Source organism: Scyliorhinus torazame, chromosome 13, assembly GCF_047496885.1.
Source record: "Scyliorhinus torazame isolate Kashiwa2021f chromosome 13, sScyTor2.1, whole genome shotgun sequence".
NCBI lineage: Eukaryota > Metazoa > Chordata > Chondrichthyes > Carcharhiniformes > Scyliorhinidae > Scyliorhinus > Scyliorhinus torazame.
Genome location: NC_092719.1, coordinates 56,759,489 through 56,786,026, shown reverse-complemented (window position 1 = coordinate 56,786,026; position 26,538 = coordinate 56,759,489). Strand labels below are relative to the sequence as shown.

At 46.7% G+C, this 26,538-nt stretch overlaps 1 protein-coding gene across 3 annotated transcripts in view; it reads left to right on the top strand.

Annotated features, from left to right (window-relative positions):
- Positions 1-26,538, top strand: part of apaf1 (apoptotic peptidase activating factor 1) — a 311,250-nt gene that overhangs the window by 148,302 nt on the left and 136,410 nt on the right. For 2 of the 3 annotated variants that reach the window (XM_072471565.1, XM_072471564.1), the window contains exons 14-17: positions 31-156; positions 322-447; positions 6,374-6,499; positions 19,106-19,264. In XM_072471565.1, the coding sequence (XP_072327666.1) occupies positions 31-156; positions 322-447; positions 6,374-6,499; positions 19,106-19,264 (537 nt within the window). Of the gene's footprint in view, positions 1-30; positions 157-321; positions 448-6,373; positions 6,500-19,105; positions 19,265-20,481; positions 22,348-26,538 lie in introns of those variants that run through there. The other variant, XM_072471566.1, reaches the window with a different exon arrangement.

Sequence of the window (26,538 nt, the reverse complement as noted above, 5' to 3'; positions counted from 1 at the left end):
AAGTGACTAATTTAATTTTGTTTGATGTAGGTTTTTAAAAGTAAAACTGGCGAGAAGCTTTTGGAAGTCGTTGCACATGATGATGAAGTTCTGTGCTGTGCATTTTCACCAGACGACAAGTTCATAGCCACGTGCTCGTCAGATGCAAAAGTTAAGGTATGAGACAATCAGCCGAAATGGATGATTTGTTCTTCTCAGTCACGCTTTCACGGCTGGAAACCATTTGCAGTGTGCTGTATTGCAAGTACGTTGCTTAATAGCCCTGCATTAATGACAGTGGTCTTCTCTACCTAGTAGCTAATGACAATTATTTCCCTTTAGGTCTGGAATGCATTAACTGGGCAGTTATTTCAGGAGTACAATGAGCATAGTGAACAAGTCAATTATTGTCGTTTCTCGCATTCACAAATTCTGTTGGCAACCTGCTCCAATGACACATTTTTGAAAGTAAGTGAGTTATCTTTGGACTTGGTTTGTTTTACTCTGAAGATGAATAGCTGTTGTAAATGCTCGTGTAGCTGCTGTGACAGTACTTCATAGTAAATCGAATGAAGTGCTATTTTGTAATAATGAGTGTGTTTAACATGCAATGCGTAATCTATTACTCTTGCTAGGATGTAGCTCGATTGGACCTTTGCCCCCGACACTCAACTTCTGGTCATTGCTGGACAGTATGTGTCATGAGCAGGCCAAGTTTATTTTGACTGAAAACCTACGCTCTATTTACTGGCAGGTACATGATAACATGTCCTGATTCCAAAAGAATTACCTAACCCTAGTCTATGGTTTACAGGCCATGCAACATCCACCCCATTTTCCTATACCTTCTGAGATTGTCAAGCAACAAATCATCAGATCAATGCACACAGGCTATAACTATTCAGCTTCATCTATATATAGTTGTAATGCTCTAGAAGTAGGAAAACATTGCAGGAGATGTTTTTTAAAAAAAACCACAACCAGGAATTCAGAACTGTTTTAAAAGAAGTAGCGTTAATATATGGTATTCATTAATTCGCCTTTCAATGACAGTTTGGAATTATATGGTAGCTGGCCCACACTCTGATACTGAGTATGTGGAAACAAGTGAAATTATTCTGTGATTCAATGAAAAGCAAATAATGATATCCAAATGAAGTTTTTGAGTTTTCAAAATATTTTCTTTTCCATTTTCTTTATTCTTTCATGGGATCTGGGCATCACAAGCAAAGCCAGCATTTCCTGCCCATCCCCAAGTGCCCTGGAATTGGCTGGCTTGCTAGACCAGTTAAAAGTCAACCACATTTCTGACTTTTAACCCCCACATCCTGTGAAAGAAGTAAGAAAAATTGCAAAAGCAGGCACCCCACCGCAGCAAATTTGCACCACATTTTTCATGTTTCTCAAACTGAACAGATGAATTCAAAGGAGAGTCTGACAGCACACTGCAGTTTTTGCATGCCATTTTCTGATTTATACATAAGCATTTTACTTGTTTATAGCTGTCCCACAGTGATTTGACAAATTCATCGCTAACACCCATATCACTTTCTGGTACATCTTTAGTTATCTTTGCAAAATCCATAGTGTCCTCATGATGTGTGGTTTTTACTGTCACTTAATAATTGCTTGAAACTATTGAATCTGCCACTAGATTTGCAGAATTTACCAACTCCAAGCTTTTGTTCCTCTAGTTACTTTGCTGTTTTGCCACCTTCAGACTTGATCATTCCAGTGCTCACCTGTCTCCCATCCTGCATCTGCTGTAACTGCCAGCTCATCCAAAGCGCTGCTGCCAAATCCTAGGCTGCACTCTCTGCTGCTCACCCATCACCCCTATCCTTCCGAACGTGGTTGGCTCTTGCAAAAATTCCATTTCAAAATTTTGATGTTGAGACCCATTTATTGTCTTTTACCCCTCCGTGGAGCGCACGGTAGCACAGTGGTTAGCACTGTTGCTTCACAGCGCTAGGGACCTGGGTTTGATTCCTGGCTTGAGTCACTATCCGTGCAGAGTCTGCAAGTTCTCCCCGTGTCTGTATGGGGTTTTTTGGGGAGTTCCGGTTTCCTCCCACATGTTCTGACAGACGTGCAATTAGGGAAATTGGACATTCTGAATTCTCCCTCAGTGTACCCGAACAGGTGCCGGAGTGTGGTGACTGGGGGATTTTCACAGTAACTTCATTGCAGTGTTAATGTAAGCCTACTTGTGACACAAATAAAGATTGTTATTATTCCTGGAACTCCTCCAGCTGTGCAACCCCCCTTCTGAACCCTCTTGATCTAACTCTTGAGATTTTATGTATCTCTCCCATCACCTTAACATTGGTGGCTGTGCCTTGAAACAAGACCCCTTGTTCTGGAATTCTCTTAAACCAGAAGATATAGGAGCAGAATTTTGCTATTCGGCCCATCAGATCTGCTCTGCCATCTGATCCTGGCTGATATGTTCTCATCTCTAAACTCCTGCCTTCTCTCCCCTGATCCCCTTATTAATCAAAAAATCTCCTTATTAATCAAGAACACTGTCTTCTTGAACCTTCTGCCTCTCCACGTCCTTCCCCTTCTGTAATGTTCTTCTTAACGGCAACATCTTTAACCAGACTTTTGATCACCCTGCCTGATGTCTCTTACATCATTTGTAGCCTGTTTCTGACTGAATTCACTTCTCTGAAGTGCCTTGGGATATTTTCCTACATTAATTGTGCTATATAAATTCAGGTTGTTAGTAATCTAGTTCCGTATTTCCTGAAAACATGAAGAGCTTGTATTGGGCTTCTATACCTAAGTCATTGATATCGGTTAGGACCGGCAGAGGCCCTCTATTCGAATCGAGGCACACCACTCGGTACTCGTCCATCAATGCACAAACAAAAGGACCTGCAGATTTCTTTTCTTTGGTCGATTGCTTATCCACATCCAACTTTTGCCTTGACTTTCCACTGCTTTCAGCTTCATCCTAGGCCTTTACGGAGGATTTTGGAGAAACAAGTGCAACACATCATATGGGTTACCTTCAAATTCATGAAGGAGCTGGACAGAGTAGATAGAAAGAAGCTGTTCCCACTCGTAAAAGGACCAAGAACGAGAGGGCACAGATTTACGGAGATTTTCAAAAGAAGCAAATGTGGTGTGAGGAAAAACTTTTCCCCACTACGAGTGGTTCGGGTCTGGAATGCACTTCCTCGAAGTGTGGGGGAGCCAGGTTTCAATCAAGGCAATTAAAAGAGCATTAGATTATTATTTGAATAGAAACAATGTGCAGACCTACAGGGAAAAGGCAAAGGTATAGCATTGAGCCATGACGCTCATTTGGAGAGCTGGTACAGACATGGGTCAAATAGTCTCCTACGCTGCAATAATTCTGTGATTCTGGGTTTCTCTTGTCCCTTGGAATATCATTTCCTCAAAGGAATCTAAGGCATTTCAGGAAACATCTTCCTGTGCAAAGTCCTGTTGACTATTTATTGGTAATTGTTGTACAAGTATTTATGTTTGCACCTGGTTATTAATTCACAGGATCACAGAATTGTTACAGCGCAGAATGAGACCATCACGTCCATCATGTCTACAGTGGCTCTCCAAATTAACATTATGACTTAGTACCATTTCTTCCCCATATCCTTGCACATTGTTTATATTCAAATAATCTATCAACACTGTCCAACTCCCTCATGATTTTGAACCTCTTATTAGTCTTCTCTCCAAGGAGACCAGTCCCATCCTCGCCAATCTAACTTCATAATTGAGGTTTCTCATCCCTGGAACCATTCTTGTAAAGCTCTTCAGCACTCGCTCCAAATTGTTCACATCCATCCTGTAGCGTGTTGCCCAGAACTCTACACAATACTCCAATTGAGGCCTAACTAGTGTCTTATATAAGTTCAGCATAGCCTCCTTGCTCTTGTACCCTATGTCCCTATTAATAAAGCCCAGGATACTGTATACTTTATGAACTACTCTCTCCACCTGTCCTGCTACCTTCAATTATTTAAGTATGTGTACACCCAGGTCCCTCTGCTCCTGCACCCCCTTAAGAATTGTACCTCTTATTTTATATTGTCTGTCGATGTGCTTCCTACAATATAACGGAAATGAATGTTAAACCAATATGATGGATCCTTCAGGAGGTTTATGTAGATACGTTTAAAAATGAATTGGAGTAATGAAAAAAACTTTCACTAAATGGATAAAGACACTGCTGTAAACATGCCTTTAATTGATTCAGAACTATTTTCTGTATACCACATACAAATCAGATCTTTAGTAGTATGCATTTAAAATGCTTCATTTTTGTTGCTGCATTAGCTTTCCATGAAGTTAACATCATCAGGTACGTCCTGCATCACTATTTGTGCTCAAGTGCACGATGATGGTTCGCACCGTTGCAAGCTATTTTTGGTGGTGAGATAGCTGGATTCTTACCACCATGTAATGCACATGCTTTTTTCAGCCTTTCATATAATCTAGGGGATGTAAAGCAAATTTGATTCCAGTAGTATTATTACATGGATTTTGTTAAAATTTAAATTTTAGAGTTTGACGTTTTATTTACAAGTTGCTGAGCATTTTGCAGATCACTTTAGTTTTTGCCTTGTGACTTCATAAAGCATGCTGCACTTGCATCTTTGTTCCCAAAAGCTATTTTAGTAAGGGCCGTTATTGTGCAGTAATAGGTTTTTGTGAAATTCAGTCCACGTTTTCTCCACACTTGACTTTAAACTATTTCTATTTTTAAAATATTTTTATTCTCCCCCTTTTTCACATATTCTACCAAATTTACACCCAGCAATAAACAATAATCAGTCACGAATGCAGTGTCAATCTCCATATCAATAACAACAATCCCATCCTCCCACCAAACCCCAGACATTAGCCCTCATGGTAACATAAACAAATGACAAAAAGAATCAGGAATCACCCATTATCACATACAGTCCCCCTCCCCCCAACACTCCCAGCCCCCCCCCCCAATGTTCGATGGAATCCAATTCTCGAAAGTGCATAATGAATAACGCCCATGAGTTGTAGAAACCCTCCATCCTTCCCCTCAGTTCAAATTTGATCTTCTCAAGAGTCAAGAAATCCAGCGATCAATCAAGTGAAAGCTTACAACATCTACCTCCGCACCCGTTTCCAACCCCGGCTGGTCTGACACCCCGAATATGGCCTCCCGAGGGCTGTCGCACACAAGGTGGAGGAGTTCACCCTCCGGAGCACCTCAAACCAGAACCCCTCCTCCATACCCTCTCCCAACTCTTGTTCCCACTTTGCCTTGATCCCTTCCAGCGGTGCCTTCTCCTCTTCCAGAATAGCCCCATAAACTGCCGATACTACCCCCTACTCCAGTCCCACTGTCGGCAGCATCTCCTCCAGCAATATGGAAGCCGGCTCTACTGGGAAGCTCTATATCTCCTTTCTGCAAAGCCTCGAACCTGGATGTATCTAAATATTTCCCCCTGCTCCAGCCCATACTTCGCTCCCAGCTCCTTCAATCCCGCAAACCGACCCCCAAGAAACAAATCTTTTAGTGTCTTAACCCCTTCTCCTCCCATTTCCGAACATTTCCATCCCACTTCCCTGGCTCAAATCTATGGTTCCCCCGAATCAGCATTTCCCTTGACCTCAACCCGAAGTGTTGGCGAAACAGCCTCCAAATTCTCAAAGAAGCTATTATTAAAGGCTCACTGAGTATCTCCCCGGGCCGTCGGGAGCGGCGCTGTTGCTAGCGCCTTTACTCCCGACCACCTATACAAACTCTTCTCCATTCTCACCCATTAGGAATCAACCCCTCTGACCCATCTCCGTACCTTCTCCACATTCGTCGCCCAGTAATAATACATCAGGTGTGGAAGACCCAAATCCCCTGCCTGCCTTCCTCTCTGTAGTAGCACCTTTCTAATTCTGGCCAGCTTCCTACCCCTTATGGACGAGGTAATCATCCCCTCAATCTCTCTAAATAATGCTTTTGGCAGGAAAATCGGCAGGCATTTGAAAATAAACAGGAATCGTGGCAACACGTTCATTTTAACCGCCTGTACCCGACCGGCCAGTGACAGAGGGAGACCATCCCACCTTGCCAGATCGGCTTTCACTCTCCCCACTAAACTAGAAATGTTGTACCTATGGAGCCCCCCCAATCCCGAGCACCTTGCACCCCCAGGTATCTAAAGTGAGTCCCTGCCCTACAGAATGGCAGCCCCCCCACCCTGGCCCCACCCTCGGCCGGGACACCACAAAATATTCACTCTTGTCTAGAATTAATTTGTACCCCGACTTTAAACTATTTCAAGGTGAGAAACAGGATGGAGGGTAAAACACTTTTGATGTAATGCTAAAATGACAACTATATTTTCTTTCAATCTAATCTAATCTTCTCTTCTGTATTTCATAGACATGGGACCTGAAAGGGAGAGGCTGTAGGAACACTCTGTTTGGCCACAGAGGTTATGTTAACCATTGCAGTTTTTCACCCGATGACCAATATCTAGCCAGCTGCTCTAATGATGGAACAGTGAAGGTATGCATCATCGTAGGCTCGTTAACAGTTACAGCTGCATTTTATACCGTACATTTGCAAAATTTATTGGAACGGCAGTGCACGCTTTCATTTCAACCCTTTAAAAAATAATTTAATGTAGTTAGCGTGCAAGAGATTAGAAATTAAAACTGTACATAAAATGCTTGGTGTGCCTTCATCCTTATACCATTAAGTCTGGATGGAATAATGTGGATATGATACAGAACTTTGTACATTGGATTCCTCCCGTAAATATCAGTTTTCCGGATCATTCATGTATTTTCTTGCTCAAATGCCCCCCAGAAAACCCCTCCACCACTCCAAATAGTGCTAGCCCCCAGCTTGGCTTGACCCGGACTTTCACCACCTTAGATACTGTTCTCGCAACTCCCCTCCAGTGCCGGGCATGGCCAAAACATATGGACATGGTTCGCCGGGCTTCCTGAACACCTCCCACATCTGTCCTCCACCCCAAAGAATCTACTCAGCCTCGCCCCTGTCATATGCGCTCTGTGAACTACCTTAAACTGTGTCAGGCTAAGCCTGGCACACGAGGAAGAGGAATTAACCCTACTTAGGGCGTCAGCCCACAGCCCCTCCTCAATCTCCTCCCCCAGCTCCTCTTCCCATCTACCCTTCAGCTCCTCTACCAGAGCCTCCCCCTCTTCTTTCACCTCCTGGTATATCGCCGACACCTTGCCCTCTCCGACCCATACGCCCAAAATCACCCTGTCTTGAATCCCCTGTGCCGGGAGCAGCGGGAATTCCCTCACCTGTCGCCTCACAAACGCCCTCACTTGCATGTACCTGAAAGCGTTTCCCAGGGGTAGCCCAGACTTCTCCTCCAGCGCCCCTCAGCTTGCAAACATCCCATCAATGAACAGGTCCCCCATTCTTCTAATCCCTGCCCGATGCCAGCTCTGAAACCCCCCCGTCCATCCTTCCTGGGACAAACCGATGGTTGTCTCTGATCGGTGACCACACCGAGGCTCCCATCGCACCCCTGTGCCTTCTCCACTGCCCCCAGATCTTTAGCGTTGCCGCCACCACCGGGCCCGTGGTGTACCTTGTCGGCGAGAGCGGCAGCGGTGCCGTCACCAGCGCCCCCAGGCTCGTTCCTTTGCAGCACGCCATCTCCAACCTCTTCCATGCCGCCCCCTCTCCCTCCATCACCCACTTACGGATCATCGCCACGTTGGCTGCCCAATAGCAGCCACCCAGATTCGGCAACGCCAGCCCTCCTCTATCCTACTACGCTCCAGGAACCCCCTCCTTACCCTCGGGGTCTTACTCGCCCACACAAAGCCCATAATGCTCCTGCCTACCCTCTTAAAAAAAGCCTTGGTGATCACAATTGGAAGGCATTGAAATACAAAAAAAAACCTCGGAAGGACCACCATTTTAATCGACTGTACCTTGCCCGCTAGCGAGAGTGGCAACATGTCCCACCGTTTAAAGTCCTCCTCCATCTGCTCCACCAGCCTCGTCAAGTTAAGTTTGTGCAGGACCCCCCAGCTCCTAGCTACCTGGATCCTCCGGTATCGAAAGCTCCTATCCGCTCTCCTCAACGGTAGGTCGTCTATCCCTCTTCCCTGATCCCCCGGATGCACCACAAAGAGCTCGCTCTTCCCTACATTGAGCTTATAGCCCGAGAAGTCCCCAAACTCCCTTAGGATCTGCATGACCTCCACCATCCCCTCCACTGGGTCCGCCACATACAGCAACAGGTCGTCTGCATACAGCGACACTCTATGCTCCTCTCCCCCTCAGACCACCCCCCTCCATTTCCCAGACTCCCTTAATGCCATGGCCAAAGGTTCAATTGCTAGTGCAAACAACAAGAGGGACAGGGGGCACCCCTGCCTCGTCCCTCGATACAGCCGAAAATAGTCCGACCTCCGCCGATTCGTAACCACACTCGCCACCGGGGCTCTATATAGGAGTTTAACCCAACTGATAAACCCCCCTCCAAACCCAAACCTCCGCAACACTTCCCAGAGATATTCCCACTCTACTCGGTCAAAGGCCTTCTCTGCGTCCATTGCTGCCACTACCTCCGCCTCTCCCTCCACCGATGGCATCATTATCACTTTTAGGAGCCTTCGCACATTGGTATTTAGCTGCCTACCCTTTACGAATCCCGTCTGATCCTCGTGAATCACCCCCGGGACACAGTCCTCAATCCTCGTAGCCAACATTTTTGCCAGCAACTTAGCATCTACTTTGAGGAGCGGGATCAGCCTATACGATCCGCATTGCAGTGGGTCCATATCCCGCTTCAGGATCAAAGAGATCGTCGCCTCCGACATTGTCGGGGGCAGGGTCCCCCCCTCCCTTGCTTCATTGAAGGTCCTTACCAGCAACGGGGCTAACAGGTCTACATACTTCCTATAAAACTCCACCGGGAACCCATCCGGTCCCGGGGCCTTCCCTGCCTGCATGCTCCCCAGTCCTTTAACTAGCTCCTCCACCCCAATTGGCACCCCCAAACCAGCCATCTCCTGCTCCTCCACCCTCGGGAACCTCAGTTGGTCCAAGAATCGTCGCATCCCCTCTTTTCCCCCTGGGGGCTGGGACCGATACAGCTCCTTGTAAAAGGCCTTGAATGCCTCATTCACTTTCACCGCACTCCGCACCGTAGTTCCCCTGCCATCCTTGACTCCACCTATTTTCCTCGCTGCCATCCTCTTACGGAGCTGATGTGCCAGCATCCGACTCGCCTTTTCCCCATATTCATACATCGCCCCCTGTGCCTTCTTCCACTGTGCCTCTGCCTTCCCTGTGGTCAACAGGTCGAACTCCATCTGGAGACTTCGCCTCTCCCTGAGTAGTCCCTCATCAGGGGCCTCTGCATATCTCCTGTCCACTCTTAAAATCTCCCCCACTAACCTCTCCCTTTTCCTGCCCTCTCTCTTCTCCCTATGAGCCCTGATGTAGATTACCTCTCCCCTGACCACCGCCTTCAGCGCCTCCCATACTACTCCCACCTGCACCTCCCCGTTGTCGTTGGCCTCCAGGTACCTTTCGACGCACCCCCGCACCCTCCCACACACTTCCTCGTCTGCCAGCAGTCCCACATCCAACCGCCACAACGGGCGTTGGTCCCTCTCCTCCCCCAGCTCTAGCTCCACCCAGTGCGGGGCGTGGTCTGAAATGGCTATGGCCGAATACTCCGTTCGCTCCACTTTCGGGATCAATGCCCTGCCCAGAACAAAAGAATGTATACGGGAGTAGGCCTTATGTACATGGGAGAAAAAAGAAAATTCTCTGGCCAAAGGCATGGCAAATCTCCACAGATCTACTCCCCCCATCTGATCCATAAACCCCCTGAGAACCTTGGCCGCAGCCGGCCTGTTCCCCGTCCTAGATCTGGAACGATCTAACGCTGGGTCCAACACCGTGTTGAAATCCCCACCCATTATCAAGCTCCCTACCTCCAAGTCTGGAATACGCCCCAACATCCGTTTCATGAATCCAGCATCGTCCCAATTCGGGGCGTATACATTTACCAATACCACCCCCGGCCCCTGCAACCTACCACTCACCATCACGTATCGGCCTCCATTGTCCGCTACTATGTTCTTGGCCTCAAACGACACCCGCTTCCCCACCAGTATTGCCACCCCTCTATTCTTCGCATCCAGCCCCGAATGGAACACCTGTCCTACCCATCCCTTCCTTAACCTGACCTGATCTGCCACCTTCAGATGTGTCTCCTGAAGCATGACCACGTCTGCCTTCAGTCCCTTTAAGTGCGCGAACACTCGGGCCCTCTTAACCGGCCCATTTAGGCCTCTCACATTCCACGTGATCAGCCGGATTGGGGGGCTACCACCACCCCCCCCCTGACTAGCCATCACCTATTTTAGGCCAGTCCCGTGCCCGCATCTCCCGCACCCTCCAGTCCCCCAGACGGGGAACCCCCGCCCCAACCACCTCTTCCATTTTCAGTTCCCCCTCGGCCAATGCAGCAGCAACCCTATTATCCCCCCCTTCTCCCCCTTCCCTCCCCTCCCCCCCCCCCCCCCCCCCCCCCAGATCCGCGTCTAGCTCTTTTGCTCCCCCCATACTACTTCCGTGAGTCAGCTGACTTCTGCTGACCCCGGCTTCCCCCACCTTCCCGTTGATTCCCCCCCGTGTGGGAATCTCTCCTCCTCCTGACGTTCCTCCATCCCCCCCCTCCCTAACGGGGGAAAAAGCCCGCGCTTTCCTGAGCCAGCCCCTCCCCCTGTGGCACAGCTCCTGTTGCGGCCTTATCCTAATTCCCCCATCCCCGAGTCTCACCTCCCTCCGGCACCAACGCCCACATTCCCCACTGTTTCATCAAAAGAAGAAAAAACTCTTCCCCCATCCATCATCCCACCCGTGAAACATTCTTTACCCATATTTACAACCCTGTATACAGTCAACATCTCCCCCACAACCACAGCCCCTCAGTTCGAGTCCAATTTTTCCGTTTGGATAAAGGTCCAAGCCTCTTCTGGCGTTTCAAAATAGTGGTGTCGGTCCTGATACGTGACCCACAATCGCGCTGGCTGCAGCATTCCGAATCTCACCCTTTTTTTATGCAGCACCGCCTTGGCCCGGTTGAAGCCAGCTCTCCTCTTTGCCACCTCCGCACTCCAGTCCTGGTAGACTTGGATCACCGCATTCTCCCATCTACTGCTCCGCACCTTCTTGGCCCATCTCAGGACACTCTCTTTGTCTGCGAAGCGATGGAACCTCACCACTATCGCCCTTGGCGGCTCACCAGCCTTGGGTCTCCTCGCCAGGACCCGGTGAGCCCCTTCTAGCTCCAGCGGCTCGGAGCGACCTCCGCCCCCATCAGCGAATGAGCATCGTGCCCACATACGCCCCGGCATCAGCCCCCTCCACTCCTTCGGGGAGACCCAGAATCCGGAGATTCTTCCTCCTCGACCTGTTCTCCAGGACCTCGAATCTCTCGGCCCACCTCTTGTACACCGCCTCGTGCGCCTCCATCTTTACCGCCAGGCCCAGGATCTCGTCCTCGTTCTCGTTAGTTTTATCCCTCACCTCACGGAGCTCCACCGCCTGGGCCTTCTGGGTCTCCTTCAGCCCCTCAACCGCCAACAGCATTGGCGCCAGCACCTCCTTTTTAAGCTCCTTCACGCAGCGCCTGAGGAACTCCTGCTGGTCCGGCCCCCATGCTGCTCAATCTCCGCCCTCCGCCATCTTGTTTTTTCCCCCTCGTTTCTGCCGCTGCTCCAAAGCCTCTTTGTCCGTCGCTCCACTGCTAATCCCCGCCATACGACGTAAGGGGGACCTTACTTCACCTTCCCACACGGGATTCAATCAAAACATTTCCGTTGGGGCTCCTCCGGAGAGCCCAAAAGTCCGTTATAGCGGGAGCTGCCGAAATGTGCGGCTTAGTTCCGCATTGCCGCAACCGGAAGTTCGATATGCTGATTTTAGATTTGGACCTTGATTGTGCTTTGTCATAAATTGAGATAAAATGAATGCCATTACTATTAAACGGTATTGTTCCTCAGGAAAGGTTGCCAAGTCGGGTAACAAAATTCCACGTGTGGCAGAGGAGGTGTTAAAGTACGAATAACAATGGCAGTAAAGACTACGTCTAACATAGATTTTGTGTTTGCTGCATCAACTTCATGCCTAAATGTATTGACTTAACTGTGTGTATGTTTGGCATTAAGCGTCTACCTAATCCTCCCAACATTACTTGATGCTGCTGCATTTCAAAGCTCGATTTCCCAGGTTTTTTTCACTAGGTGGTGCTGCAGCAAAATATTTTTATTTAAATATTTTTTCTTGGCTTGTCTGGGCCTGTTTCCCGTTGGTAAGTCCAAGTTTTATTTTAGAGCTATGTTTTACATTAATCCTACCCGGCTTCTGCTCCTCCCTTCCCCGATTTCACTGGCTCACTACGTGACTTCTCGAGATCTCTTATTCTCTTGTTATGGATCTCTGGAGCTCCACCTCCCATTGGTTGTGGACGATTGGCTACTCTTTACTAGTGTACGAGTACTTTTTTAAAAATGCTTTCATTAGACATGGACATCGCTGGCTAGACCATTGTTGCTCATCCCTAATTGCCCTTGAGAAGTTTGTAGTGAGCTACATTTTCAAACCACTGCAGTGCATCTGTTGTAGGTACCCACAGTGCTTTAGGCAGAAAAATACAGGGTAATGATCCAGCAACAGTGAAGGAACAGCAATGTAGTTCCAAGTCAGGATGCTATGTGGTTTGATGGGGAATTTTCAAGTTGTGGTGTTCCCATGTATCTGCGGCCCTCAACCTTTTTGGCGAAGGTCACAGGCTTGGAATGTGTTGTTGAAAAAAAGATACATTTTTGATTGAAACCGTTTGTCTTGCACTCATCAGGGAAATTCACAAGAAAATATTAGTGTCAGGGGAAAACACATTTATACTTTATGAGAAGAGAGTGCTGATCGGTTGGCAGTTAGACCCTGATTGGCGTTGCCATGTAAAATGCACCAGTTGATCGACAGTTAACTGCCAAACATTGTTTGAAATTTAAACAAAGCTGCTTGCCTCTGATTGGTCATTATAGTGACCTGGGTAATGAGCAAGTGAATTTCTGTCACCTTGTTCAGCTGAAACATGTGCAATGTGTGTACATGTTCTTTTTGTCGGCAAAGAACACGCCCTGTCTATCAATGTTGTAGTTTCTAGTACACGCAAATGTTGCAAACCTGACCATCTTAAATTGGTTGTCAGTGTAATTGTTAGCACACTGAAGATTATTCAGCAAATGTTATCCAATCGTGGAATCACCTTTGATGTTGGACATTATGGTTTGAGTTTAGCAAACACGGGTATGGTGTGTACCTTGTGCATTGCAAACAGTGGAAGGGATATGCTGTTTGATACAATCTGTCAATCTTTGGGACATACAGCTTGCATACCTAGCATCACACTGGCATTGAAATTTATATCAGAATCCACTCGTCAAGGCTTCCGGTGGCAGCATGTAGGAGGGGGGGACACATTGGGTTGCCCCGCCAGAGTCCTGAGTTTTAGGTCATTTTCACCCATTTTCTGTTCGGGAAAATTGCATGAAACGTTGTCCCCCTTGAGTGTAGTCGGTGGAGGATGGCCAAGAATGGCATGGAGGGTCTGGAGCCAACATAGTTTATAGCGGAGATGCTAAGGAAGTTGATGGGTGTGAAGGAAAATGTCGTCCGTCACCCCCCCCCCCCCCCCCGTTAAGTTTTAAGTTGGATAGGACTCACCGATCGGTGCGGCCGAAGCCGTGGGTTAAGGAGTCTCCGAGGGCGGTGAGCGTGAGCTTTCATAGCTACCAGGTGAAGGAGAAGATGTTAAGGTGGGCCAAGCAGACGTGGGAAATTAAGTGGGAAGGCACTGTGATTCAAAATTAGCAGGATCTCTCAGTGGATTTGGTAAAAGGAGAAATGCCTTCAATAAAGCAAAGGCGACATTGTGTAAGATTGGAGTGTACTTCAGGACGGTCTACCCGGTGAAGTTGAGTGTCACCTGCAATGGGAGAGACTTTTATTTTGAGACAGCGGAGGATGCAGAGGCGTTCATCCAAGCAGAGGAATTGTGCCTTTGTTGATCATGGCGGATGAGAGACATTGGAGTTGGTGGTGGATTGGGCCTGGTGGGGGACTAATGTTTTAATAAATTTGTATGTTTTTGTTGCCTAGCTGTTCTAATGCCCTTATTTTCTTGGAGGGTAGCTGGGGAGGAGGCAGGAGTCAGAGACTGACCCTTCGCTGGAGGTTTTTTTCGGGTGGCAGGGCTGGTGGGTGGAGAGAAGGGGACTCTGGTGGAATGGTGCCCATGCTATCAAGCTTTGGTTAGCTTGTGAATGGGAGCGGAATGGGGGAGGGGCTGTGGCCTGCCGAACGTGTTCAGGCAGGCTTTGGTGAGCCTAGGAGGTGTGAATAGTAGGGGGGTGGGCAGAGTGGGGAATCAGGTGGTTTTGAGAGGAAGTTGTAAGGGATTTCTGGGAAGGGGATGGGTTAGTTTGCTGATGGTGACTTTGGGGAGTGGGTGGAGTGTCTGGACCACCCATTGGGTGGGGGTAAGGTGCCATCTTGTACAGGCCCTGGGATGTGGGAGTTGTGGGGGTTGGTTGGGAACATCCTCCAGAAGGGTAATGGCTTGGGGAAGGGGGGGGGGCAAAGTGAAAGCCATCCGTTAGTGTCACGGAATGTCTGGGGGTTAGGAGGCCCTGTGAAACGGAACATAACGAAAAAGACCCGCTGCAATGCGGGTCATACAGGCCCATTTCCCTCCTGAATGTGGATGCTAAGATTCTGGCCAAGGTAATGGCAATGAGGATAGAGGATTGTGTCCCGGGGGTGGTCCATGAGGACCAAACTGGGTTTGTGAAGGGGAGACAGCTAAATACAAATATACGGAGGCTGCTAGGGGTAATGATGATGCCCCCACCAGAGGGGGAAGCGGAGATGGTGGTGGCGATGGATGCCGAGAAAGCATTTGATAGAGTGGAGTGGGATTATTTGTGGGAGGTGTTGAGGAGATTTGGCTTTGGGGACGGGTATATCAGGTGGGTACAGTTGCTGTATAGGGCCCCGATGGCGAGCGTGGTCACGAATGGATGGGGGTCTGACTATTTTCGGCTCCATAGAGGGACGAGGCAGGGATGTCCTCTGTCCCCGTTATTGTTTGCATTGGCGATTGAACCCCTGGCCATAGCACTGAGGGGTTCCAGGAAGTGGAGGGGAGTACTTAGGGGGGGAGAAGAACACCGGGTATCTCTGTATGCGGATGATTTGCTGCTATATGTGGCGGACCCAGCGGAGGGGATGCCAGAGATAATGCGGATACTTGGGGAGTTTGGGGATTTTTCAGGGTATAAACTGAACATGGGGAAAAGTGAGTTATTTGTGGTGCATCCGGGGGAGCAGAGCAGAGAGATAGAGGATTTACCGTTGAGGAAGGTAACAAGGGACTTCCGGTACCTGGGGATCCAGATAGCCAAGAATTGGGGTACATTACATAGGCTTAATTTAACACGGTTGGTGGAACAGATGGAGGAGGATTTCAAGAGATGGGACATGGTGTCCCTGTCATTGGCAGGTAGGGTGCAGGCGGTTAAAATGGTGGTCCTCCCGAGATTCCTTTTTGTGTTCCAGTGCCTCCCGGTGGTGATCATGAAGGCTTTTTTCAAAAGAATTGAGAAGAGCATTATGAGTTTTGTGTGGGCTGGGAAGACCCCGAGAGTGAGGCGGGGATTCTTGCAGCGTAGTAGGGACAGGGGGGGGCTGGCACTACCGAGCCTAAGTGAGTACTACTGGGCCGCCAATGTTTCAACGGTGTGTAAGTGGATGGGAGAAGGGGAGGGAGTGGCGTGGAAGAGATTGGAGAGGGCGTCCTGCAGGGGGACTAGCCTGCAAGCAATGGTGACGGCGCCGTTGCCGTTCTCACCAAAGAAATACACCACAAGCCCGGTGGTGGTGGTTACATCGAAAATTTGGGGGCAGTGGAGACGGCATAGGGGAGGGACGGGAGCTTCGGTGCGGTCCCCGATAAGAAACAATCATAGGTTCGTTCCGGGGAGAATGGATGGGGGATTTGGAGCATGGCAAAGAGCTGGGGTAGTACAACTAAGAGATCTATTTGTAGATGGGACGTTTGCGAGTCTGGGAGCGCTGACGGAGAAATATGGGTTGCCCCAAGGGAATGCATTTCGGTGTATGCAATTGAGGGCTTTTGCGAGGGAACAGGTGAGGGAATTCCCGCAGCTCCCGACGCAGGAAGTGCAGGATAGAGTGATCTCAGAGACATGGGTGGGGGACGGTAAGGTGGCGGACATATACAGGGAGATGAGGGACGAGGGGGAGATCATGGTGGATGAGCTGAAAGGGAAATGGGAAGAAGAACTGGGAGAGGAGATTGAGGAGGGGCTGTGGGCTGATTCCCTACGTAGGGTAAACTCATCGTCCTCGTGTGCCAGGCTAAGCCTGATACAATTTAAGGTGCTACACAGGGCGCATATGACTGGAGCACGGCTTAGTAAATATTTTGGTGTAGAGGATAGGTGTGCGAGATGCTCGAGAGGCCCAGCGAATCACACCCACATGTTCTGGTCATGCCCGGCACTACAGGGGTTCTGGGTGGGGGTGGCAAAGGTGCTTTCAAAGGTGGTGGGGGTCCGGGTCGAACCAAGCTGGGGGTTGGCTATATTTGGGGTTGCAGAAGAGCCGGGAATGCAGGAGGCGAGAGAGGCTGACGTGTTGGCCTTTGCGTCCCTTGTAGCCCGGCGCAGGATATTGTTAATGTGGAAGGAAGCCAAACCCCCGGGTGTGGAGACCTGGATAAACGATATGGCAGGGTTTATAAAGTTAGAACGGATTAAGTTCGTGTTAAGGGGTTCGGCTCAGGGGTTCACCAGGCGGTGGCAACCGTTCGTCGACTACCTCACAGAACGATAGAGGGAATGGAAAAGAAGTAGACAACAGCAGCAACCCAGGGGGGAGGGGGGGGGGGGGAGGAATCGGACGGACTCTCAGGGATGTTATTGTATATGTATAGGTATTTGGTATATGTAATTGTATATTGGATTGTTGGATTGTATTTTTGGAGAGTATTTATTTTGGACAAGGCAGTTGCCATTTAGTTTTGTTTTTTGTTTTTGTTTATATATTACTTATTTATTTGTTTAAAACTGGCCATGGTTATTTATATTGCTTTATTGTGTAAAGGAAACACTACGTATTGTTATGTTTGGCCAAAAAACTTGAATAAAATATATATTTTTTAAAAAGCAGGGAGAGGATCAAGGATGATACCAATCAGGGACAACCATATGTTTGAGCCGGCTAGATGGACACCAGGATAAGGGGCTGGCAGTAATGGAGGATCTGTTCCTGGAGGTGCGGTTTGCAACTTTAGCGGAGTTAGTGGAGAAGTACAGGCTTGCGCAGTTGGAGGTGTTCAGGTACTTGCAAGTCTGGAATTTTGGGAGGAAGGTTTAGTTGAGTTTCACGGTTGCGCTGCCCTTGTCGTTGGTGGAGAGGGTACTGTCGCTAGCCAGGTTGAAGGAGGGTAAAATTTCAGGTATCTATGGGAGGCTGCTGGCAGAGGACAGGGCCTCGCTGGAGGGGATTAAGGCGAGATGGGAGGACGAGCTAGGGGGTGAAGTGGAGGAGGGGGTGTGGCGTGAGGCCTTATGGAGGGTGAATGCTGCGTCATTGTGTGCGAGGCTCGGTGTAGGTGGTGCACAGGCACACTTAATGAGGGCAAGGATGAGTTGGGTGATGAGATCTACCATCTGGATTTAATGATGTCTTGCGACACTAAAACTGAGTAGAAATTTGAGTTAAACTTCTAGCATGCAAACAAGAATCTTTATTGCCTCTCTTTGATTACAGTTGAGAGAAACTTAATTCTATTCTCAATAAAGTTCGGCTAGCAAAAGGACTTAAAGAGAATAGATTTAAGTTCTCTCAATTGTAATCAAATAGAGGCAATAAAGATTCTTGTTTGCATCTGAGAAGTTTAACTCAAATTTCTACTGAGTTGCAGTATCGCAAGACTTCACTAATTCCACATAGTAGATCTCATCAGGGGGTAGAAGATATGTTCGAGTGGTGTGGGAGGGGCCTAGCGAATCACATACATATGCTCTGGGCATGTCCTAAGCAAACAAACTTTTGGGGCTCTTTCATCAGCGCCATGTCGCCGCTCCTAGGCAGGGAGCCGGAGCCGGGGCTCTATCTTGGCCATTTTTGGGGTGTCAGAGCTGTCGCAGTTGCGGGGGCAGATGTTTTAGCCTTCGCCTCACTGATTGTTCTGCCGGAGTGGAGGTCAGCTTCTCCACCCAGTGCCTTGGTGTGGCTGGGCAACCTCTTGGAGTTTTTGTATTTGGAGAAAGTTAAATATATGCTGAAGGGGTCGATTGGGAGGTTCTGTGTAAGGTGGCAACCATTTGTTGTGTATTTTAAGGAGCTGGTCACGCTCAGCTGTTAGGGGGGGAGGGAGTAGGGGGTTTGGGGGCTGTTCTTGTTTTTGTGTTGTGTTGTTTTTGTATTCGTATATAAATTTAAAAATATTCAGTAAACATATTGAGAAAAAAAAATCCACTTGCCAACCATCCAGCTCTCTCTTCTCATACAGTATAAATATGCTTAAGGTGGTGCCAAGTAGGCAGGCGGCTTTGGCCTGGATGGTGTCAAACTGCTTGAATGTTGTTGGAACTGCACTCATCCAGGCAAGTGGAGAGTATTCCATTACACTCCTGACTTACAACACCAGGTTAAAGTCCAACAGGTTTGTTTGCGTCTAACGAGTTTACGTCATTTTCCAGGGGCTTCTGCATCTTTCCCATGAAGTTGTGGTGGACAAGGGAGAGAATCCCTGTTTTGCCACATTGTGTTTTAAGAGTTCCGTTATAATGTGATGCCATGGTCACTTTTCAGTCAAGCAACTTTTCTAATAACTGACGTGAATGTAACCAGTTACAGAATCTCCATAGGGTTACTTCACACATATGTACATACACTTCCAAGTCTGGCTTTTCAAGTATTAAAAACATCTTTGAAAGTTGATTCATTCTGAAATTAGCTGCACTTGTTTTGTAGCAGTACTGGTTTATGTTTTTTTTTCTGCAGCTATGGAAGACTTCCTCTGCTAATCAGTGGAAGTGCTTTGATGTAAAGGAACAAGTCTGGAAACCAGATGATGATGATGAAGAGGAGGTGCTGTTAAAGTGCTGCATGTGGTCATCTGACGGTACTCAAATCATGACAGCTGCAAAAAATATTATCTTTGTAAGTGTTTTCTGACTATTGATGGTAATAATGTGAGTGACCAGATTTTTACTATACTTGGATTTGCTGCTTAAATAGCTGCTTAAAAATGTAAATACTCCTCACTAAATTTAAACCAATTAGAATTTACAGTGGATTTCTTGTGACGTTTCTCACAGATTTCAATGGATTGGGTTTGAGATATTGCTGTTATGCGTGCTGCTCAATATGTCATGAAGGGAAGTCAAGTCATTTCTGTTAACTTTATGCTACAAAACATTCCTCTTCTATGAGCTTATTTCTTGCACTGTTCCCTCTGGTATTATTTTTCTTCCTAATTGCTTTCTTCCTGACCCTTTCATAGTTGTACTTCACCTAATTTGCTGTAAGATTGCACTTTAAATTTGGTTGCTGTGCTCTTTTCTTCCATACAATTAAGAAATGATGAAATGAACAGAATTCACATGTCTGATTTCTAGGTGTTTTGGAACCAACATTGCATGAATGCTCCTGTGCTTTGTCTTGGCATGTGACTCCTGACCAGTTGTACATGGATTGGATAAGGGCACTCCTGAGAAATGCCTTGAAACACATTCAACCAGCCAGTGAGACATTGTGATGTGCGGGGATTGGTGAGAGAAGAATGGGCAGATTGAATCCAACCAGGCCTGGATTGTGAATACACACTCCAAAGCTGACCTGGTGGGCTAAATCCTCTTTTCCTCTTTCCTCCTCCACCCCACCCCACCCCACTCCAATACTTCACAGCCTCACCTCAATGTGACCAGGATTCCAGTCAGAATACATAATGCGCCCAATTTTCTTCTATCCTATCCAAATTAGCATCTGAAAAAAATGGATGCGACACAAGGGAGCAGTAACACTTCCTTTGCTCCTATTTATCTCGTGGGTATCATTGCATTTGGCTTTAGTTGGGTTTGCATCAGATTGCATCTGAAGAGGTTGCAGCAATGTAAATGAATGTCAGAAGATCAGAATAGCCTTTGCACTCTAATCCCCGAAAAACCTGGAGTCACTTATTTAGCTATTTAGTTGACATCAGGATGGTATTCTCAAGATGGGTCTTCATTTTCGGATTTCTTGAACAAAAGCTGCTACTTCTGCTTCAGGATATTTTGTTAGTCATGCCATGTTCAGTATTGCTCCACCCGTATCCCTTTTGCACTGTAGTTCATTTGGATACAGGTATAGACGCTAACCATAAATTCCTCTTTTAGCAGTTGAGGCCATTCATCTGCGTCTCTTGGCCATTATTCCCCTACCTCAGAAGAAGAATCTTCTAACCAGAGTTGTTGCAGAACATCCTGCAAATGATATTGACTGCAACCACAATGCTTTGGAGATGGGTAAAGTGAAAGTTAAGTTCAGTGAGAGGGGCACTGATCAAGCAAGTTGTTCCATCCAGGATGGTGTCAAAACTCCTCCAGTGGTGTTGTAGTTGCACCCATCCGGATAATTGATGAAGATCCTGAATAAAGCAATATCTATTGCAAAAGAAAAACTGGTTACTAAATAAAATTATTTACTCTACATTAAAATACAAACAAATAAAAGCAAAGGACAGGGAATTGGGGTAAATATGAAAACGTCATGTTTTGCTATGTTTCACAAAGGTGCTAGTACGTTGTTTTAAAAAAAACACCAGGCAGTCAAGAAAAAAGAGAATTGAGAGAAAATGGAAGCTGAAAAAATTAAAGCTGAAACAAAGGAGAATAAAAACAGAATTATTGTAAAGCTGAAACAAAGGAGAATAAAAACAGAATTATTGTGTAAGAATTGTAAGCAAAAATGACAAAATACCTTGTCACAAAATTTCTGAAAATTAATATTCGTTTAAATATAAACAAATAAATAAATATAAGAAGGTCTCCATACAATTAAGGTAGGAGCAAGGTACCAATGCTGAAAAAAATCTAAATCCCTCTCTTTACAATTAATTGTCCAGATTTTGCAGTCACTGGTCATTCACCACACTGACAGCTACCCACTAACTTTTCATGAACTTTTGAGCAGCAATTTACAGTAGTTTTTAACACAACACGCTCTACAGGGAATCTGTGGTGCGTCTATGGTGTGTGTGTATGAGAGTGAGCAGAGCAAGCAATGGTGTGTCTCTTTTTTTAAATGAATTTAGAGCGCCCAATTATCTTTTTCCAATTAAGGGGCAATTTAGTGTGGCCAATCTGCCTACGCTGCATATCTTTGGATTTGTGGGGGTGAGACCCACGCAGACACGAGAAGAATGCGTGAACTCCACACGAACAGTGACCCGGGGCCTGGATCGAACCTGGGACCTCAGCGCCGTGAGGCAGCAATGCTAACCACTGCACCACCATGCCGCCCAGCGTGCCTCTAATCAGATTGAAGACTCCTCACTGAGACATTTAGTGTTTAAAACAGGAAGTATAAACTACGATATTTAATTCAATGTAAAAAGCAAAATAAAGAATGGGAAAGAAAGAATGGGAATAAGAGATAAACACCAGAAAAATGCAAAAAAATAATAATTTTAATATCTCCAACAATAATTAAATTCTGAAGGACTCTGACTCTATACCTGTGAAATTAAATTTTCTGGGCCAGAGAGGTTATTTGGTAGTAATTAAGATCTATCATACCATTAAAAATTCACTTGCACCTGAATTCACCAGCCCTAACTTTGACATGTTTCATTGGTAACTCGTGCGCCAGTAGTGCAGCTTTGGGTTCTAGAAGTATTTTAATGTTATGAAGCTTGTGGAGGTTCAAGGAAAATTGGACAACAATCTGATTTCCACTTTTTACTGCATATGCACAGATGCCAGAAGATGCTGTCCAATTTACTCAGTAATAATGATGAGCACTGATAGCCTCATCATTATTCCTGTATGGACGAATGTGTATCTAGTGTGCGAGATAGAGCTAATTGCAAAAATGTATTGACATACTTAAAGCAAGAGATATTGGATCTTTGTAAATTATATATGTACTAAACTGCACTGTTCATAGAAATAGAATGCAACAATCTACCACAATGGAGGTTTGTTCTGTTTCTGGGGAAGTCGTCACTCAAAGTATAGATGTGGTTGCACAGATAAAGGCTCAGAACTCAAATATTTTGCTTTGTTCTTTTTTTGTGTGTTGTAAGAATTGAAAATGTCACCATCTTCTGGTAAACTAGTATGTGTTTTCCTGTAAGCCCCTCAGTATAAGGGATGATGGGCCTACGGAAATAGTAATCTCAGAAACAGGGAAATGTAAAAATATCCCTTAATTTTATATTTTCCATCTCCTAATTTTGATGTTTCTTCCTCTTTCTTTCTTGTATGAGTCACTTGCCTCCAGATAGTGATATGGGAAGCATTCACCTCTTACAGCCGGTAAAGCAAACTAAATCAGCTTTATGCCATCACTCCATTTTATGATTCACAGTAATTAGTAACACAGAAATGGTTTGGAAAGTTTGAATTTAATGCACAGAGGAACAGTGCCTAGTAAAGGGCTAAGTTACACAAGCAAGTATATCAGCAAACGCTCAATTGGTTATACTGTAATTACTGTTGTAAGTAGATATTCTTGAATTAGATAAGTAATCAGCTAATTATAGAACCTGTCTACTTTAAAGTTGCTAGCATTTATCAAGAATGCACAAAGAAAAAATCCTCCTAGTCTGACTAATACATACTTGTATTGTTCTATCCATAATATTGCATACAGTACTTTTTGAGTTGGCTATTTCTCCCGAAGTGTGCTGTGACTAAATATTGTGCAGAATTTTTTTTTTAAATGGCGGTGTCAGGTTCTGATTGAAACCCAGTCTCTTTCTCTCCAGAAACGCAGCCAAGTTTTCTGACCAAACCTTCTAACACTCTGTCAAAAATAGATTGGGAGGAGTGGTTTGCGCCGCCACTCTGGCAGGATGAAGCCTGATAAAGCCGGCGAGGCTGGCTCCACAGCGATCGGACACCATTCTTAAAGGGCTCCCTGATCCCCCCAAAAAAACTCCCTCCCACCCCTGTGCCATGAAGGACCAACAGCTTCAGAACGACCTCCCCTGAACTGTCTTCCCCTTTTCCCATCCCCTCCACACGTAAGGGGGACCCTCCCCTATGGCCAGAGGCCACTTCCAGGGTGGGGGGGCAATGCTCAGCCTCGGCCCTCAATGTAGTACAACAGATTGCTGATGCACATGGGTTGAATGCAAGATCAACAGAGGTTTATTAGATAGGTCTTCGCTGTACAATGGTTGGTGCTAGACTGAGGGCAAAAGCCCGCTAAGTATCCAATGATGTAATGTGTCACGTGACTCCCTTCTCAAAGAGACACTGCTCACACATGAAAATCATCCCTCCCCTTTACCTCTATGGTCCAACACAACTAATAACTAGTATTTTAGCATAATCGTTTACATATACACAAGTGCAGGCATCAAATTATTACATTGTAATGACAGAGACAATAAGATAGACAATCAGTTGGGCGTCTATTTCCCGCTGGTTGCCTGTGCACTTTTGGGACTTTGTTCTTCTCAACTTTCGATACATTTTCAAGTTCTACAGTAGATGCCTCTACCCTGGAAAGCATTACAGTCTGTTTTTCTGAGGGAAGACTGGCAGCAGCAGTTATTTCTGGTGCAATCTCTTGTGTAAATGAACTAGAAGTTACAGTCAGATGGGCCGGAGATAGTTAGCTCTTGAGGTAGCTCTGGCATTGGCGCACTACCATGTGTTGGCAATAATTAATCCGCACGGCATCTCCACATGAGTTAGTCTGCTGATGGGACCGTGTAGGCTATGGACCACTCTGACCCAATACCCTCGCAGCGACCCACTTCTCGCTAGTGGCGTAGCTATGTACTAACACTTCTTTTCCTTGTTAAAACCTAAAGGACAATTTAGTGTGGCCAGTCCACCTAACCTGCACATCTTTTGGGTTGTGGGGGCGAAACCCATTCAGACACGGGGAGAATGTGCAGACTCCACACGGGACAGTGGCCCGGAGCAGGGAGGCAGCAGTGCTAACCATGTGCCACCATGCTGCCCTCTTGAAAATTCATTTTTATTGAATGTGGGCTTCGCTGGCTAGACCAACATTTGTTGCTCATCCCTAATTGTCCTTGAAAAGGTGGTGGTGAGCTGCCTTCTTTAAGTCCTAATATCCATATGCTGTAAGAGAGGGAGTTCCAGGATTCTGACTGGTGACAGTGAAGGAGCAGCGATATATTTCCAAGTCAGGATGGTGAGTGACTTGGAGGAGTACCTCCAGGTGGTGGGGTTCCCATGTGTCTGCTGCCCTTCTAGATGGTAGTGGTCATAGGGTTGAATGGTGCTGCCTGTGGAGCCTTGGTGAGTTCCTGCAGGGCATTTTGTGGATGGTACACATGGCTGCGACTGTATCAGTGGTGGAGAGTTTGAATGTTTGTGGAACGGGGAGCAATCAAGTGGGTTGCTTTGTCCTGGATGGTGTCGAGCCTCTTGAGTATTGTTGAAGCTGCACTTATCCAGGCAAGTGGAGAGTATTCCATCACATTCCTGACTTGTGCCCTGTAGGTTGTGGACCGGCATTGGGGAGTCAGGAAATGAGTTACTCATTGTAGAATTCCCAGCCTTTGACCTGTTCTTGTTGCCACAGCACTTGCTGTGGTCCTACGTTCGATTCCCTGCTGGGTCACTGTCTGTGCGGAGTTTGCATGTTCTCCCCGTGTCTGCTGGGTCACAGTTTCTGGTCAATGGTAACCCCGGGATGTTGTTAGTGGGAGATTCAGTAATGGCAGTGCCATTGAATGTCAAGGTGCGATGGTTTGATTCTCTCTTATTAGAGATGGAAAAAATGGAGCTACTCGTAGCTCTATACCACAAGATGCATGTAGAAATACATGCTGCTATAACAACTCTTGAGTGAACTGTAACATATACATGTTGAATGAGAGACTCTGGAATATGTTGAGCACTTTCATGGGCAACCATTGGCTGGAAGATTCAACACGGGATCAGCTGAGCCAGCTCCGCTTTCTACAAATTATAGCAGCCAGTGTTTGACAAAGACCGTGGCAAGTCCACATGGTCTTAGTGTACAAACCAGTTGTCATCACCACTCTCCTATACTGCAGTGGGGCCCGGACCTGGACCGTGCATCAGTGATACATCAAAACATTATATAAATTCCACCAACAATTTCACCACCACATCCTCTGAACTCAATGGAAGGACTGTTGGACAAATACCAATGTCCTCCTTGAAACCAGCTCCACAAACATCCAGGCAAAACACCAAAATCAACTTTGATGGACTGGGCACTGTGCCTGGATGCCAGGTCTTGTTTTCTGAACTCTGAAATGGCCAGCGTTCCGCAGAGGACAAATAAAATGCTTCAAAGACACTTTGGAGCTCTCCCTGAAGCGCAGCGGCATTGGCGTTGATGACCGGAGGTTGAGGAGGTGTTGGCTACCAGTCAGTCAAAACAGTGACAACATGTCCATCAAGCTGTGTCACTCTTTAAGTCTAAACAGCTTAATGATGAGGCAGAGCGGCAGCAGAGATGGGAAGAAAATTCTGCACTCAGATCCCATAATCTCAAGGGACACGGTGCCCAAAGATCTCTGGGTGAAGAATCGGCCTGTTTAGTCACATTAACTAACGATGCTGAGTAGATAAAAGCAAATTACTGCAGATGCTGGAACCTGAAACGAAACAGAAAATGCTGGAAAATCTCAGCAAGTCTGGCAGCATCTGTAGGGAGAGAAAGGAGCTAATGTTTCGAGTCCGATCACTCTTTGTCAAAGCTGAGTAGACGTCGTCCTTGAACTGAGGGACAACCAACGTTGATAAAATGCAATTATTTTCTTTTCTACATTAAACTGGTGTAATTTCTTCGTGTCCGGTTTAGCTTCTGTGGCTGTTCCTGTTTCTACATTTGTTTCATCCTCTGTCCATTCTTCAGACATATTTTTCAGTGACTCTGTTTTCTTCAAAGTGTACTTTGCTTAATCCTTTTCCTGGCCAGCTTTTGGGGCAGCACGGTAGCACAAGTGATTAGCACAGTGACTTCACAGCGCCAGGGTCCTACGTTCGATTCCCTGCTGGGTCACTGTCTGTGCGGAGTTTGCATGTTCTCCCCGTGTCTGCGTGGGTTTCCTCTGGGTGCTCTGGTTTCCTTCCACAGTCCAAAGACGTGTAGGTTAGGTGGATTGGCTATGATAAATTGCCCTTAGTGACCAAAAAAGGTTAGGAGGGGTTATTGGATTACGGAGATAGGGTAGAAGTGAGGGCTTAAATGGGTCGGTGCAGACTCGATGG